The following is a 17882-nucleotide window of genomic DNA, read 5'->3' on the forward strand; positions in this document are numbered from 1 at the left end:
TTTAGATGATCTGGATTGATTAAATGGATTCCGGCCTCAGTTCTGCTGATAACTAATTAGCAGGATCACCTCAATAAGTCAACGCACTCCACTGGCCTATTTTCTCTTCTGTAAGATGAGGGGCTGTTTCTTCCAATTCCAGGTAGACCTGCGTTGGACTCTCAGTTCTGCCACTTAACTGAGACCTGTGATTTTTGCTTTTTCTGAGCCTCCGTTTAGTCGTTATTAAAATGGAGATAAGACTGAAAACCGCTGTGTAGATTATCCAGTGCTGCAATGAGGATCAAATTGTTAAAAAGCATCACTATATTTGATCACCATTCCTACTCCTGTTATGTGCGCTCGGACAACTTAATCTTTCTGTGCCTCTGTTTTCTCACGAATAAAAGTGGAGAATAATAGTACGTACCCCCGTGCGGTTATCGCGGGCATCAAATGAGATGAAAATGAGTTAAGGGCTTAGGGCAGTGCCTGGCACATAATTAGAGGCTCAAAATATGCGAGCTAATGTAATTAGCATTAGATTACTACTAGCTGTTCTGTGGGCCAGAAGCCCAGGATAAACAGTTTCATTCTAAGAACAAAACCCCAAAGAACCGTACCCCAGGCTGGAAACCGTGAAACATAATGGAGCATTTCTTTTTCAAAAAGCAATTGGCCCGCCCAGCACTGGGTTAGGACCCGCCCAGTCCTCATTAAATATGGCAGCGAGCAGGGCCGACTTACTGCGGTTGCGCACGCGGAAACTCCTCCTTCGCCGCTTTCTCCGCCCGGCCGCCTCCGCGGCTCGCCTCGCCCCCGCCCCCGCTGGGCCGAGGTGCCGGGGGAAGGCCGGCCAGGGCGCGCACGCGCAGACATTGGCTCTGCTTGGCCGATACTTGCGAGGCGCCTGTCACATGAGCCGCGCGCCCGCTCCGCTCCCCCTCCTCCCGGCTGGGCTGTGAATGAAGCTCTGCCGGCTACGTGGGGCGCTAGCTCAGCTTGGTGTCCTGGACGCCAGAGCCGACTGAGCGCTCGGCCCGCCGGCGGCCGACACGGGCTCCGCCGCCCCTGACCTCGGCGACAGGTAAAGACAGATGGGCTGTCGCTTTCCCCAACAGGTCCTTCGCCGGCCGCTGGCCCCCGGCCCACCCGCGGAGCAGCCCCGGGGCGCAGCGACACGGGGGAAGCGCTCCCCCCGCTGGCTCGGCCCCCCGGAGATGGGGGTTCCCCTTGCCCGGCCGCCGCCGCCTGGCACTCGGAGGAGTTAGACCGGCTAGTTCTAGCCAGTGCAGGGCGGCATCTTCCCGGGAGCCCTGCCCTATTCTCCGAGCCAGGGTCCCTGCGCTGTCCCAGCAAAGTTTTCTCGCGGAGCGGCGCCAAGCCCGTCCCGCTTTTGAATGGGGGGAGGCTGGCTGCAAGGCGTCCCCTTTCCCGGACTGGGGCAGAGTGGTTTTGGCTGGTGAGGCTCTGTCGAGGCCCCGTTCTTCTTCCTCCTGCTCTGGACTCGCAGGTTTGTGTGGGTCTTCGCGAAGTGGACTCCAGGCTCTCAGAAAAGTCGTAGCTGCGAGTTTTCCTTCTCCCCCCGCCCCCCTCCCCCTTAACGCGGGTAGCTGGTTCTCTCCAGACTTTCTAGGCTTGCGCTTGAGCGCCTTCACCCCGAAGGGGAAAGCTTTACCTTCACATTGATGCACGTTTACCTTTCTTAACATTGCAGAGCAAATCGGTTTCCTGGAGTGCCAAGCAAGTTGTCCGTGTGCCCGTGTGATAACGTCAGTGTAAGCTACCCCGAATAAGTGAGGGAAATCCAGAAGCGTGGAGCATAAAAAGCCAGTAAGAATCTGCTTTACGTCAACTTCATACATTTATTAGCAACTACCCGGGTTTAACTTCAGAGATGTTAAATTTCGCCTGGTCCCACGAGGCGCGGACCACTACTTAACTGTACGCGAAAAAGAGGTGGGGGGGGCGGGGAAGGCAAACCCAAACAAACTGTCCCAGGTTCCAGATAAGTCATCGGAGCGCTTTTTCCTGGTGAATTCATCCTTGGACTTCTGAGTTCCTAAGTTTTCTTGGACTTTGCGAACCTTTCCTTATCCAAAGCATTGTTTTTTCCTCTTTCGGTGCTTTTGGGACTAGTGTACACATTGACACTCTTGTCCTTAAAAAAAAAAACCAAACAAAAAAAAAACAGTCGTTAAGGAAGACCAAAATGATGACTCTAAAGTTTGAATGTCTTCAGTATGTCTGCGTTAGCGCTTTCACTTCGGGGGTGGAGGTGTTGCTGGTCTAAAAGCTATGGAAATAGCAATGTCCTTTCATGTTGACCAAGTCAAAAAGGTGAGGGCTTTTTCTTAGACAAACAGATGGCTTGTATGCTAAATAAGGAAGACCAGTTTATTAATTAGGAACTTGTTTAAGTGGACAGCACGGTATTTAATATATTAAGCCGCTGAATCAAACGAAGTAGTCGGACATTTCCTTTTTTCCCCCCTTCTCATTCCTAGCTCCTTTCCTATCCTTGCAAGTTGTATTGTCCTAAGACTGAATTTGACGCTTTCAATTTAGGAATTAGCTGAGTTAATTTGGTTGTCCTTAAATTAGTATTCTGTTTTTACATTTTTCTTTGTTTTTGGTTCTTCTTTCCCCTGCATAGGAAAGCAGTATGTGTTCCCTGTAGGACTTTGGCAAAGTGTGGGAAAGTATAATGTAGCGGAGAGGAAGAACCATGACCCAAAGGGCATTGCTCTTAACTTTTTTTTATTATGCTTCCTTTCTTTTCCATTCCGATACAGGGGCTATTTTAAAACATGAAGTATTACAAAATTTGCTCTCCTTTCTACTAATTTTTAAATGTAAAGTTGGTGTTGGGGAGTAGGGGAGGACATTGGATATTATGCTGCTCTTCATTTCCCAAACTGGAACTTCAAGATAGGAAAGACATTTAATGGTTATCTCATTCAACCACCAATCCTTTGAGATTCTGAAACCTATTTACTGAAGATCCAGTGATTCATGCAGAATTGGCCAGCACTCAGTGGCAATAGTAACTGACCCTAGATCTTCCCATTCTGTCTTTTTTTTTTTTTAAAGATTTTATTTATTTATTTGAGAGAGAGAGTGAGAGAGAGCACAAGAGGGGGGAGCGGGAGAGGGAGAAGCAGACTCCCCGCCGAGCAGGGAGCCCGATGCGGGACTCGATCCCGGGACTCCAGGATCATGACCTGAGCCGGAGGCAGTCGCTTAACCAGCTGAGCCACCCAGGCGCCCCCCATTCTGTCTTTTTAAAGCAATACCTCGCTGGGAAAAACTTGACACTGCCCATGTCTGCATATCTTTGAAAGAAAGGTTCAAAGAGGGACAGGAGGTAACTTTTAAGGATTTGAAATTTTTTTTTTTTTTCCGTTTAGGTATTCATTTTTCTGTTCACATTTTCAGGTTCAGGGCTTGAGCTACTTGCAGAAAACAAGGCCACACAGCTGCTGTTGCATCTACATCCCATTCGAGCCTCCCTACAAAAGTGGAGGAATTTGGGAAACTGAGTGTGTGACCCCCAAAGTGGGAGAGGACAGGATCAAGATGGCCATGTGGCAGGGTAAGAAATCAGCACTTATTTCTCTAACTGGTTTTTCCTCCTTCTCTATCCTCCATCCCAACCCAACCCTCCAAGCCAGTGGCAGGCAGCCAGCTATTTCTTTAATTTAACCCTTTGTCTCCACAAGGACAAAGGATATTAATTTGAAAGACGTTGCTGCTAGCTAGAAGTTTAACATATTTTAAAGTAGGGGTGGAGGGGTAGGGAGAGGGAAGTCGCCGGAAAATGTAACGCCAGAAGCATTTTCAAAGAACTCCCTTCGCTTGAACATGTGCTTGTGGGGGTTATATGTGAGGAAACAGAGGATTTTTTTTTCATATTTGTGTTTTTCATTTGTTTCCGGCACATTCCTATCATAAGGTTCCCAATGGTGGGGGAGACAGATGTCAGCACCTCTCTGGCTTCCTCTTCCCCATAAAGACTTTAAAGCATATTTACTGTTAAAATGTTTATATTTGGTGATAGAAGGAAAATGCCTATTTTAATACTGTGAACTACCCAAGAGCAAAACTCAACGATAGCTTGCCTGGTGCGTTCACATCTCTTGGGAATCTGGAATTCCTACCACATATGAAGTTATTTTTTATTTTTGGTGGGGTTGAGGATTGTGCCTTTGGGAGACTATCAGCATTTCTGGGGGTATGTGGGATTTTTATGTTTCTTGAAAGGGCGTGTGGGTTTAAGAAATGATAGACAAACGCTGCCTAAACTGGCCTGTGACCCACAAAAGGTTAAGGACCACTTAGACGGAGTAGAATATGCAGGAACTTGAAGAGCTCTAAGTATTCAACAGGTAGGTTTGTTGGTTGTCTGAGGTATCTGTTAAAACCGTCTCCTGCTGCTTATGGCTTCAAGTGTGAAGGCACACAAATGTTTACAAGTAGTTCTGACGTGTGAGGATCATCAATTTGAAGATGTTTACTGAAAGGGGATTTGGCCTGTATTGCTTGCTTTGACGTACACAGTGGACGCTGACCAGGAGCAGTTTGGAAATTCTTGTTTAAATCCCGGGACATTCTTTTATTCAACAAACATGATACTGAAATGTGCAAAACACAGAGCCCTAGAGGGTTCCTTGTCTTATGGGAAAGAGAGACATATAAACAAATAATTGTGTTAGGTTGAATTAAGTGTCAGAATAGGGAGAGGTGCAAAATGTGACGGAAGCCCAGAGAAAAGCGTGCTGAATTTTGAATTTTGAGCTGGTCTAAAAAAACGAGTGGGAGTTTGCCAGATGGGCAAATGAGAGAATTGCATTCTGGGCAGACAGAGAAGCACTGTTTGGGAACTTCCAAGTTGCTCCGTTTGCCTTGTGTGAGATGTGTGGGCCATGACCTCGGATGAAGCAGGGAAGGTAGTCGGAGGCCAGATAATAAAGAACCTTGTATGTTCTAGGAAGGATTTTACACTTTATCCGGGAGACAAAGATTCTAAACAGGGAAGTAACATAATCAGATTTTGTTTTAGAAAGATTACTTTGGCAGCAGTGTTGAGGTGGAGTTGGAGTTGGAGAGAAAGCAAGCCAAGAAGTGGTTGGAAGGTTTCTGGTAGAGTAGTTGAGGGAAAGAGATGGGGGTCTGAGCAGGAGCCAGGGCAGCAGGGGCAGAGAGCCACGGGATGAATTCTAGAAATGTCCTGTGCCGAATGTGGGGTGAACAGCCCAGGCTGACACCCAGTCTGGATACTTGGGGCTGGTGGTGCCAGTCACTGAGATGGGGACCACAGGAGGAGGTCAGAAGGGTATGGGGATGGTGGGAAGTTAGTGTCCTGACTTTGGTTTGGCCTCTTTTGCTTGGGACACCCGTGGGCTGTCAGGTCTGTGATTAAAAGGTAGTGCTGGGAGTAGGGAACTGAAGTCGGTACAGGTGGGGGATCTAAAGTTTTATTCCTAATGACGCAGAAAGAGCTTGTGTTTTTTTCTCAGTTTAATGGGAAATGTCGTTGGTAGTTAATGATTTATTTATTTTCTAATAAAAACATTTTAATGGATGCCAGTTCTTAATAAAACAGCGTATTTTCTTAATAAATAATGTATCTTGCTATCTCAGGCCCTGAAACCGGATCTGCTTAAAATGACATCGGAGTAAAACCGAATTTTCCTAGCATTAGTGAAGAGGGGAGTATTCCCTATAACTAATTGCAGCTTATTCTTTGTTTTGCGCAACCTCTGAAGTGACAAGCATAGTACAATGATAGTTTGGCTGGCAGTATGGTATAATAGTTAAAAATATGGTTTTGGGTTCACCTCTACTGGTCCTGTCACTTGGTAGCTGTGAGATCTTGGGCAAGTCCCTTAACCTCGCTGTGTCTCAGTTTCCTCCTTTGTGAAATGAGAATAATAATAGGACTCACCTTATAGGGTCATTTTGAAGATTAATCTATGCAAAGCACTTAGGACCTCGTAAGTGCCGTGTAAGCGTGTGCCTTTATTCTTAGTAGTAAGACATTTAGAATATTGCTCAGCATATAGTAAGTGCTCATTAAAATTTAGCAGTAGCTGCTGTTGTTACTACCATTACTATTGCTATGACTTACATGACTACTACTGTTGTCACTATTATTTTGCTCTTAGCCTGAGGTGGGCCGGGGGCCCTGTTCTGTGGAGGGAATTTCAGGTTGTCCTTGGAAGCCCTGCCCTGTGGTCATCTGTTTGGGACTTTAGGTAGAAGTTTCAATCTGGAGAGATCCTTAGAAAACATCTAGCGCAACCCCAGAGATTAAGTGACATGTCCATGCTCACACAGGTTGATAGTGGTGACAGGACTAAAACCCAGGTGTCCTGGTTCCCTCTTCCAATTTTCTTTCCATGGGCTCATGGAAGAGGGAATGTGTGGGTCTCTTCTCAGCTCAAGGAAGCTCTGAGTCAGTTTCTGGAGCTAGTTGAGGAACTCTAAGAGCCAGAGGAAGTCGAGTCTCCTTAGCCTCCCGGGTCAATGTTGTCTAGCTCCTCCGTGGAGAATTTTATCAGAATTCCCATACTTCTTAAACATGGTCAACATTATTGACTTCATTCGATGAAGCCCTCTAACACATTTCCTGGCTCCTTTAAACAGAGTTTACTGGGCATAATTTAATATTTTTGGTAACTCAGGGTCATCATCAATACCATCAGTTTTCTTGGTCTAATGGTCAAGAAATTATTGACAAGAGGACTAGCCAGTTTGGGGTGGGATGAGGTTGGAGACGTGTGGTCAGGTGTTACTTATTTATTCAAGTACCGTTTATTAGGCGCCCGTTGTGCACCAGGCACTGTGCTGAGCCCTAGAGGTGCAATGGTTAGTAAAACGGGTATGGTCTCTGCTTCCATGGAGCTTGCCAACGAGGATAAAGGTAGCATTTCTTATGCACGAAATGAGTTATTTAACACATGTGCCGAAGTAATTTGGAAAAAATGACACCAATATAAATTTAGAAGATGAAATGGTGTTTCTTTTAGGAGGGGGTGCCTCAGAATTGTCCATGGTGCTTTTACAAAGGTGCCTGCTCAGGTGTCAGGTCCCTAAATTGTGGTTCAGTCTTAGGACCTGAGCATTAAAAAAAAACAGAACAAAACTCTAAGCAATTCTAATGTGTAATTCTGTTTGGGAACTGCATCATTAAAGAATTAAAACTTTTTTGGGCACCTGGGTGGCTCAGTCGTTTAAATGTCTGCCTTCAGCTCAGGTCATGATCCCGGGGTCCTGGGATCAAGCCCCGCGTCAGGCTCCCTCCTCAGCGGGAAGCCTGCTTCTCCCTCTCCCACTCCCCCTGCTTGTGTTCCCTCTCTCTCTGTGTCTCTCTCTGTCAAATAAATAAATAAAATCTTTAAAAAAAAAGAATTAAAACTTTTTTAAAAAGAGAGTTGATAACAGAACTCAAAAATATAGGAGAATATATAATCGTGGGGTAGGGAAGGTATTTGCATAATATCAAAGGTAAAATAATGAATAAAATATTAATATAATCAACTACATGAAGATTTAAAAATTCCTCCCCAAAAATACAGTTAATGAGAAAACTGGAAGCAATTGCAACAAGACTCATTTTTTTTTTTTTTTTTTTTAGATTTTTTATTTATTTATTTGACAGAGAGAGACACAGCGAGAGAGGGAACCCAAGCAGGGGGAGAGGGAGAGGGAGAAGCAGGCTTCCCGCAGAGCAGGGAGCCTGATGTGGGACTCGATCCCAGGACCCTGGGATCATGACCTGAGCTGAAGGCAGTCGCTTAACCAACTGAGCCACCCAGGCACCCAAGACTCATTTTTTTTTTTTAAGATTTTATTTATTTATTTGAGACAGAGAGAATGAGAGAGAGAGCACATGAGAGGGGGGAGGGTCAGAGGGAGAAGCAGGCTCCCCGCCGAGCAGGGAGCCCGATGTGGGACTCGATCCAGGGACTCCAGGATCATGACCTGAGCCGAAAGCAGTCGCTTAACCAACTGAGCCACCCAGGCGCCCAAGACTCATTATTCTTAATACATAAGGACAGAGCAGTGGGGCGCCTGGGTGGCTCAGTCGTTAAGCGTCTGCCTTCGGCTCAGGTCATGATCCCAGAGTCCTGGGATTGAGCCCCGCATCGGGCTCCCTGCTCAGCGGGAAGCCTGCTTCTCCCTCTTCCATTCCCCCCTGCTTGTGTTCCCTCTCTCACTGTGTCTGTCTCTGTCAAATAAATAAAATCTTAAAAAAAAACAGAGCAGTAAGAAAAATGTGTTTGACTAGCAAAGGATGGGAATAGGAAAATACATCAAAGAAGAAATATAAATGGCCCATATATGTGAAAAAATGTTCTCAGTGATAGTCAAAGGAAGGAGATTTAAGATGGCATACCATTTTCTCCAATATAATTTGCCAAGATTAAAAAGGAATGACAAAACTCAGTGTTGGCAAGGACATGCGGAAGCAGGCATTCTTATACACTTCTGGTGGGAATGTCAGTTTGGCAGTGTTTATCAAAAGCTTTAAAAACCATATTTACCTTTTGACCCAGCATTTTTTTTTTTGGAATTTATCCCAAGGAAGTAATTAAGGACGTGCACAAAGGTATGTCAATAAGGATATTTATTGCAGCATTTTCTAGAGCGGGGGAGGGGGGAATTGGTAGCACTTGCATTCTAGAGTAGCGATACAGTGGAATACTGTAGTTACTAAAAAGGATAATGTTGACTTCTACTTATTAACAGAGCATAGGTCCATAATATGATGTTATATGAGTGGTGGTGGGGGAAGCAGATCCCAGATTATCAATAGTTCAAAGTCTGGGCTCCGGGGATGAAAGGCCATAGCACAGGGAATAATTTAGTCAATGGTATTGTAATATACCATTGCATGGTGACAGTTACATGGTGACAGATGAGAGCTGCACTTGTGAGCACAGCATAAGGGATAGACTTGTGGGTTCACTGTATTGTACACCTGAAACTAATGTAACATTGTGTGTCAACCATATTAAAAAAAAAAAAAGTTGGGACGCCTGGGTGGCTCAGTCGGTTGGGCGTCTGCCTTTGGCTCAGGTCATGATCCCAGGGTCCTGGGATTGAGTCCTGCATCGGGCTCCTTGCTCAGTGGGGAGCCTGCTTCTCCCTCTGCCCCTCCCTCTGCTTGTGCATTCTCTCTCTCTCTGACAAATAAATAAATAAATAAATCTTAAAAAAAAAAAAGTCTGGGCTCTGAGCTTAGGGTTGGATTGAAATCCCAGCTTTATCAGCTGGGTGACGTTGGGAAGTTTCTTACCTGAGTGTTCCTCAGCTTCCACGTTAGTAAGAGGGACAAAATAGCAGCAAACCTAATAGTTCCCAACTGGTACACCCATTAGGATCACCTGGGGATCTCTTAAAGCCTCCCAGGTCCCGGCCTCACCCAGCTGATTAAAAGCCACAATCTTTGGGGACTGGATGCAGCCTTCTGGAGTTTTGAAGCTCCCTGTGACTTCAGGGTGTAGACAAGTTTGGGAACGGTGGAGCTAACACATAGGGTGGGTGGGAATATGAGGAGATCCCAGTGCCTGGCATGTGGTAAGTAGTCAATACATGGTAACTATTATTAGTAACTTATTTTTTAATAATATGACCCCATTTTAATATATGATCTTGTGTCCATGTGTGTATAATATAAAGAAAAATCTGAGGGGTTGCACAAAGAAGTATTAAAAAAAACTTACAGTTGACTTTGTTTTTGCTTATTTGTATCTTCCACCTTTTCTGTAAATAATATGGATTCCTTCCTAATTTTTTTTTTCTGAAGGAAATCTCTGATATACATGCACAGCTTTACATACTATCGTATTTATAATAGTGAAAAACTGAAGACAGAGTTTGCATAGTAGGGGAATGTGAGTAAATTATGGCAGGTCCACATAGTAAAATATCTGGCCATTAAATATCAAGACTCATGCTGAGGGGCGCCTGGGTGGCTCAGTTGGTTAAGCGACTGCCTTCAGCTCAGGTCATGATCCTGGAGTCCCAGGATCCAGTCCCGCATCGGGCTCCCTGCTCAGCAGGGAGTCTGCTTCTCCCTCTGACCCTCCCCCATCTCATGTGCTCTCTCTCTTTCTCATTCTCTCTCTCTCTCAAATAAATAAATAAAACCTTTAGAAAAAAAAAAGACTCATGCTGAGAAAAATCTTCATGATACAGTGGAAAAATATGGGACTATTCCATTTCTGCCTTTAAGTGTGAGACTATGTGTGTCACTGTGTGTTTACACGTTACATATACGCCTGTGAATGTGACGATAAATACGGAATGGAAGGCAAGGAACCAAATTGTGAAAGTGGCTATCTCCAGGTAGTAGGATGCACTTATTTTTCCCTTTTTTCATTCTTTTATTTTCCAGGTTTTATACAATGAGTATGTGTTACTTTTATAATTAAAAAAAAAGTTATTTGAAAATACAATATACAATAATAGTGCCACCAACAAGGAGTGAATTGTGTGGGCTTCTGGATAATTGCTTCAGTCACTCTGTGCCCCCTCCATTAAAAAAAAAAAAAAAGAACCCAAGACGCCAAGGGTTTGGTCAGAGCAGTTTTTTTTTGCTACTAATACTTCCTCAAGTACTCTTGTGATTTTTGGCCATCTCTCCTATTGACTCCAGAAACTCTTTTGGGAGTGAGAGTGGGGACAGGCAGGGAGATTGTGCAAAAATTGGGAAATTACACTTCATCTAAATGTGGGGGTTACATAATAAGGTGAGGTGGCAAAATATGTCAGGATAACAATGAACATAAGGCAGGGGAAAATGGTAATAAAACAGATAGTTGCAATGAGAAACTCCGATCCAAAGGAAGTATGTTTCGACCTCGCAGATTTTTTTTTTTTTTCTTAGCACATCACAGTGTATTTGTAAACACTCTGGTGATTTAGCTAACACATGCGGGCGGTGGGGAGCATCACAAAGCCATTAGTGGATTGATGACAGAGCTTCAGTGTGAAATCTGGATCGCTTGTGTGGCTTGAGAGTTGGACCACGATCATCTCGGAGAAGCCATCTGCTCCTGCCTGTTGACCAAAGCATTAGTATCTGCAGGACTCTCAAACAAAAGTCACGTTGTTAGAGCAGGAGTAAGGACGCAGAGCATCCCGCCCCTCCCCCCCTTTTTCTCTTTATCTGGCAGTCTCACCTATGGCAGGTCCAGGAAAAGCGTTCTTCAGTCTCTTTTCATGATCGCCCCCTACAGCTCCTCAGCGGGGCAGAAGAGGTGGGGGGATGGGTAGGGGGTAAACAAAAATAATCTTTCAGAAAATATTTCTCTAAGAGCCAGCCATTCCTTCTCAAGCTTAGGGCTGTGGAAGGAGCATGGGCCTTGGAATCTGATACATCTGAATCTGAACCCAGCGCCGCCAGGTGGTAGCCCAAGTTACCTAAACCCTGAAAGCCTCGATTGTCTCATCAGGGGTCAAGTGTAGCCTCGGGAGACAGGCTCCCTGGCTTTGTATATTGGCTATCACTGCTAGCTGTGGGCAAGTTATTTTATCTCTTCGTGCCTCACCTTCCTCATCTGTAAAATGGGTTAATAATCATCATACCTACTCATAGGAGGATTGGGAGGATGAAATGAGTTAATCCATCTAGAGCCTTGGCACGCTGCCTGCCACTTGTTAAGCACTCACCTTTACTATTAAAATATGCAAAAGGCTATGACAATATTTGCCTCTCACATGGTCACGGATGAGAATGAGAATCACCCACTCACTCACCTGTCGTAGCTGTTCTGATTGTACTATAATTGTGGCAGAAAGAAAAAGCAATATACTCTTAAAGGGATGTTTTTAAACTGGAAGGGATCTTGGGCGCCTGGGTGGCTCAGATGGTTAAGCGTCTGCCTTGGGCTCAGGTCATGATCCCAGGGTCCTGGGATAGAGCCCCGCATCGGGCTCTCTGCTCCTTGGGAGCCTGCTTCTCCCTCTGCCTCTCTCTCTCTGTCTCTCATGAATAAATAAATAAAAATCTTTAAAAAAAATAAAAAAATAAAAAAAATAAACGAAGGGATCTTTCAAGACATCTCATCTTACATGGGAGGAAACTGAGGCCTAGTGAAACTGATTCTGGGTCACAGAGCTGTCGCATGGTGCGTCGAGCCAGGACGAGGCCCCAGGCTCCTGATGATTAGCACTGCTTAGCGCGCTCACTCTGCCAGTCGGCCTGCCTGTTTAGCTCTCCTGCAATTACACTGCCTCCCCTAGGCCTGGCTATTTTATAATTTTCTGCTAAATGTTAGTCTTCCCCTCCTATGCATTATTGTGACTTTGAAAAGTTTAGGGTGGTCCCCCCACCAAAAGAATTGTTTTTTTTCACTGAGGCTTCCAGGGTATGTTTTTTTTCTTCCAGTCACTCTGTTGACATTTTTGAAATAAACTATAGGTTATGTTTTAACCAGAATTATGATTCAAAGCTTCCTGTTTCATGTAATGCTGTTCTGTGTGTGGCAGGATGGGGGGAGGGGGGACTAGAAAGTTTCACTCTGGGTGGCAGCAAATGCCAGGTTCTCCTTCTTTTTCCTGCCTTTTGTATTTATCGACCTGTGTGGCCAGACCAGAGAAGCTGTTGAGGAGTTAATAGGATGAGATAACCCCCTTAGTAATGGCATATTTTGATGCTTTTCAACCCAATGCCATTCAGGCATTAGGTAGCATTTTATTATATTTATTTAGGATTTCTGCCCTGACTACTTCCATGAAGAGCAACCCAGAAATTACAACATAGAGCCATTAGAAATAAATCCAGGAAAGGGACTCTCCAGTGGACATGAAATAGATATTACCAAGCATGTGAGATACTCAGGACACTGAATCTTTTTCTTCCCTGCTTCTGGCTCCCACACAAAAAGAGCAGCACGCTAAATTACATTATTATTACTGTTATTATTTTAAGTTTTTATTTTACTCGTAGTTAGTTAATATATAGTGTTATCTTAGTAGTTTTAGGTGTACAATATGGTGATTCGATACTTCCATACCTTAAATCACATTATTGACATCTTCTGGCCCCCAAAAATGTTCAGATAGAGAACCCTCCTGGGCCTGTCTGTGCGAAGTCTTCTGGTCCTTCCACCAGCCTCCCTTGCCCTGGCCTGGCCTATGGCTACCTATGACTCAGCACTGAATATTCCCAGGTTGAAATCATAGTTTTTCCTATTTAGCTTGAGAGTGGTGAGAGGCGGGTGGGCAGAGGAATGGCCGCCATCCAGATTTTCAGCTCCGCCAAGGCCTTCTTTTCCTCAGGTTCTGTACCCTGGTAGTAAGTGATAATAATAGAGCTGCATTCTCTCCATTGAATGATTGTACCACTTTCCACCCAGCTATCAAAGCCAAAAGTCTGAGAGGCACGGCACAGCCCTTGCTCTTCTCTGCCTGCAGTCGCCTCTTGATGGCCTACATCATTTCAGTAGGGTTGCGTTCCGGGTGAATGTCTGCTTTTCAGCCATCAGCTCAGGGTCATCTCTTCTCCGTAGTCTTTCCTGAGGCCTTGCCCATCCTTGGTAAAATGAGTCTTTCCCTTCTTTGTGTGTTTCCCTGCTACAGCCTGTGCCCCTCGAGGGCATTGGCTGTATTCAGTACTTTTGTTTTCGGGTCTGCTGTGTGCCAGGCACTGCATTGGGCAGGGGCTGGGGTTATAGCGGTGAATGCAAAAGTCCCGATTCTTGCCCTCCCTGAGCCTTGCAGTCATGTGGGGGTGTTGCAATGCAAACAAATACACAGATATTTCATTATGAAGTACTAGGAGTACTAGGGAAGTCAAGTCCTATAAAAAGAATAATAAAGGAGACATAACTTATTAGGAGGAGGGGTCTGGGATGAAGCGATAGGTTCAGCTGAGACCCAAAGATGAGTAGGAGCTGTCTAGGCAAAGAGTTAGTTGGGGGAAGGGCGTCTCAGGCAGAGGAAATGAAGCAGAAATCCCTGAGGCGGCAAGAACCTGGATTCTTACCCAGTGTGGTCTGCTGTGGCTGGATGATGGTGAATGAAATACCCAGGGTCACGGGATGAAACTGGAAGGGTGGGGAAGGCTCTGGTCACACAGGGTTTGTAGGCCATGTTGCTAAGTATCCTAAATGCAATGGGAAGGCTTTGTGGATAGATTGGATGGAGCAGGGCAACAGTGAATGAGGGGAGGGTCTCATTCATCTTCATATACCGACCACCTAGCAGAGAGTACCCAGCACATACTATGTGTTCATGGAATCTTTGTGAGTAATAATGAGTAATAATTACTTTGCCTTCCTACCAGGGTTGCCATGAAGGTTAAATGAAGTAAGATATGCTAAGGTGTTTTGCAAAACAGAAGATGTTAAACAAGTGTTATTCTAGATGTTATTCAGTAGATTCTGTGCAGTGATGCTTATCGATGTTCACTATCACAGGAAAAAACCCGATTCTCTGTTAAAGTAGCAATCTCTCAATCAGATTATCCCATACCACGAATATGCTAATATAGTGAGTTTATAGTGTGCCTTCATTGCTGGTGACTTTAATTATGGGCGAGTGGAAACCACCTTATATCACACCATTATGTAGCACTTCTGATGTTAGTGATCATTGTGGATGATGTTGCCGGGAGCAGTGTGGGTTTCTCTTCTATGCTGGATTCACTCAATAAACCTCCAAACCTAAGGAATTCATTATTTAGGACCTGGATTAATGCTGAGGAATAGCACCCTCTAAACTTGGAATTGGATGAGGGCAGAGTTAATCACAGTGAGGTGTGGCTGCCACCCACTGTGGCCTTTGGTTTTCTAGAGTGTGTTAAAATAAAAGATGTAACAAAATCATCAGTGCTTTGCTATTTTTGTGTTAAACATCTAGTTTCCTCTTTGCGCTACAGAAACTTCAGACCAGGTGATTGATTTCAGAGCCCTCTTCTGTGCAGTCAGTGGGAGTATAAATTGTTAGGGCCCATTTGGAGGGCAGTTTGGAAGTCCTTATCAAAATGTAAGATGTGTATATCTTTTGTCTCAGTGAATCTAGTCTAAAAAGGAACTGCACAAAGTCACTCTTCACGAGGATGTTAGCTGTTTCATCGTTGCTACTCTTTCACTGTTGACAATCTTGATGTCCATCACGAGAGACTGGTTATATTAATCATGGTGTACATACACACTCAATGGAATGCTGTGCATTTCATTAAGAAGAATGAGGTAGATCTATATATAGTGATAGGGAATGGTGTCCAAGATACATTTAAAGTGGAAAAACAGGTGCAGAATGGTATTGTAGGATCCCATCTGTACAATGGAAAGAAGGGGGAGCTAAAAGGATAGATAGATACGAGTTTGTATATATGTATACTTACATATGCGTAGACCTTTTCTGGAAGGATACATGAGAAACCGTTATCAGTTGTTACCTTTTGAGATTAAGGGTTGGGAGGGCGAGGGGGTTTTCATTTTCACTTGATACCTTTCTATACTGCTTGCCTTGTTTACAACAAGCCATAATGCCTTTAAAAAATAAAATATAAATAAGACCTGTACCTCACTTGATTCTTTTCTTGACACTATTATACTAAGAAATAAAAAGGTATAATATTGGTTGAGGCAGAGTCTGGGCAAATCAAGGGCCTCTGTAAGCTGCCAGGGAATCATCATGGCCAGGGGGCTTAGGGGAGCTGTGGTTTTGTTAAAGCTTAATGTTAAGAAAGTAAGTGAGGGAAAATTAGGTAAAAAAATCATGATTTTTATTAGGTTTTTCTTTTTCTTTTTCTGATGAAGCAATTTTAATTATGTCATTAGTTTTGATATGCGGGTATTTTAATACCTAAGTTGCACGGTAGTTGTATTCTAGGCCACAATTAAACAATTAAGTGTCTTGGTGTTTGGATAAATAGTTGTTGTTCTTGTTTGACTTGTTTAAATATTGTAAGTGAATGCTAGGCTACAATTTCTTGAGCTTTTTGCCTAAGGTCCTGACGAGGATTGCAGGTATAGTCTTATGTTTGAAATGAAGAAGATATAAGTTGCCTTCTATTTACGTAATGAAGTTTTGATTAAATCCTCAAATGCTTTAAGCTCATTTTAGCTCACTCCCCCCACAAGAAGACTTTTGCCTGAGCTATGAGAAGTAAGAGGGATGTTCAAATGAATGTCCTCTTGATTTGCTATAATGAATAATTCCTTTACTCAGCTGTGTGTTTAGAGACCAGAGTCCCTAGCTTGTCTTAACTGACCTTGGTTTGCTAATATTTGGAATTTTAGCCAGTGGATTAAGAAGCAAGACAGGTTTTACTCTTGGATGTATAATTGTACTTATAAGATGTCGAATTGGGCCAGTGGTGGAGCCTGGAGTGTTGGGAACACTTGTGAGAAAAGAGAAAGGCTAAGTAATTTCAGGCTGCAGATTGGTATAGAAAGAGGGGACCCATAAAGAGTGTAACTTTTGAGAGATTTTCTGCTTGTGGAAACGTAGAGCATGAGGAGCTGCCCAGAGTGTGGTTTGAGGTTGAACCTGAACCTGGACCTGGATGTTATGCTTAGAGAACCAGACAGGAAGATTCTTGTCCTTGCTGGTGATCAGGGAAGCTGTTAGAAACGGCCCCAGCTTGGACTTGGCATAAATGAGGGAGGAACTGAGAGAAGAAAGCAGACATCCTAGAAAGAGCAGACCCTGAGCTGTGGGTGGGCTGGACTTGGTATCTGCTGAGAGCCTGTACTTGGCTGCCCCGTGTAGAGGATGTTCCTGAGAGGCCTCACTTCATAGTAAAGTATTCTGATTTGACTGAGGTCGTGGAAGGGAAGAGAAAAATAATAGCCATCATTTATCGATTATTTACCGTGTACTTTTCCCAAGTGCTTTACATGGGTTCTGAGCTTGTAGCTGATAGAGCCTGGGTCCAACCAAGGCAGTCTGGCTGAAGAAGCTGTGCTCTTGGCTCTTCTGTATTCCTAGGTCCATTGCTCCAAGAATTCCTCTCCACTGTCGCCCCCAAGACAATCAGGATGGTGGCCAGGTATGAAAGAGGAAAGCTTTCTATTAGAGTCCCCTGGGTACTCCAGTGATGGTACTAATGAGCAAGTGCGACAGTCTCAGGAGAATAAGACAGCAGAGGCTTAAATAAAGAGTGGATGGAGGAATGAAATGCAAGTCTGTGCCGAAATTCTGGGTTATTTCTAAATCAAATAAGTCATTTAGTGAGTATCTTCTATGGGGAAGACACTACTAGGTGTCATGTGTGCGTCTAAGAGGAAACAGAAGCAGACGCTGTCTTCCCCACAGCTAGTGTCTGAGGCAGTTAAGACACGTGCACAAATTACCATGACCGAAGCTAGTGTTGGATATACATTGTAAGAGAGGTTTAGAAAACCATAGAAGTTAGACAAGGGTGAGGAGGGAGCATCTGAGGTAGACCATGTAGTATGGGGTAGGTTCTTCCATAGTTGCTGATGTTAGACATACGATTTCAGGCAGCAAGGCATGAGGTACATTTGAGGGAATGGGAAAGAAGTATCATGCCAGGCCTGTTATACTTATGTGCATTGTCTCATTACATCCTTCTAACAACCCTTTCCTGACCAAATGACTTATTGTCAAAACTTGGACACTTCTGAGAGTGAAGCGGTGTGCTAACCACATGGGGTAGGCATATAGACAGGGACAGACCCAGAAAAACCAGGACATATGAGGCAGTTGATATTATCCTCATTTAACAAATGAGAGAAAGGAGGTTCTAAGTCACAGCTAGGAAGCGATAGAGCCAGAATTTGAAACCAGCTGTGGCCCTCAAACTGAGAGATCCATACTTTATTCTGTAAGCAATGGGGGCAGTTGAAGGGCTTGGAGCAGAGAACGCCGTGGTTATAACTGTGCAAGACCGGGGGGAGGCAGATACCGCAAATGGG

The 17882-nt window shown here is 44.3% G+C and overlaps 1 protein-coding gene across 2 annotated transcripts in view; it reads left to right on the forward strand.

Annotated features, from left to right (window-relative positions):
• The first annotated feature begins 885 nt into the window (after positions 1-885).
• CLCN5 (chloride voltage-gated channel 5) overlaps positions 886-17882 on the forward strand; it is a 154174-nt gene continuing 137177 nt past the window's right edge. Inside the window, exons 1-3 of one of the 2 annotated variants that reach the window (XM_035004713.1) lie at positions 886-1066; positions 1697-1812; positions 3418-3574. In XM_035004713.1, coding sequence (XP_034860604.1) covers positions 3559-3574 — 16 coding nt within the window. In that variant the 5' untranslated portion in view covers positions 886-1066; positions 1697-1812; positions 3418-3558. Of the gene's footprint in view, positions 1067-1208; positions 1493-1696; positions 1813-3417; positions 3575-17882 lie in introns of those variants that run through there. The other variant, XM_035004723.1, reaches the window with a different exon arrangement.

Source organism: Mirounga leonina, unplaced genomic scaffold (genome assembly GCF_011800145.1).
Source record: "Mirounga leonina isolate KUSES-001 unplaced genomic scaffold, KU_Mleo_1.0 Mir_101609, whole genome shotgun sequence".
NCBI classification, from domain to species: Eukaryota; Metazoa; Chordata; class Mammalia; order Carnivora; family Phocidae; genus Mirounga; species Mirounga leonina.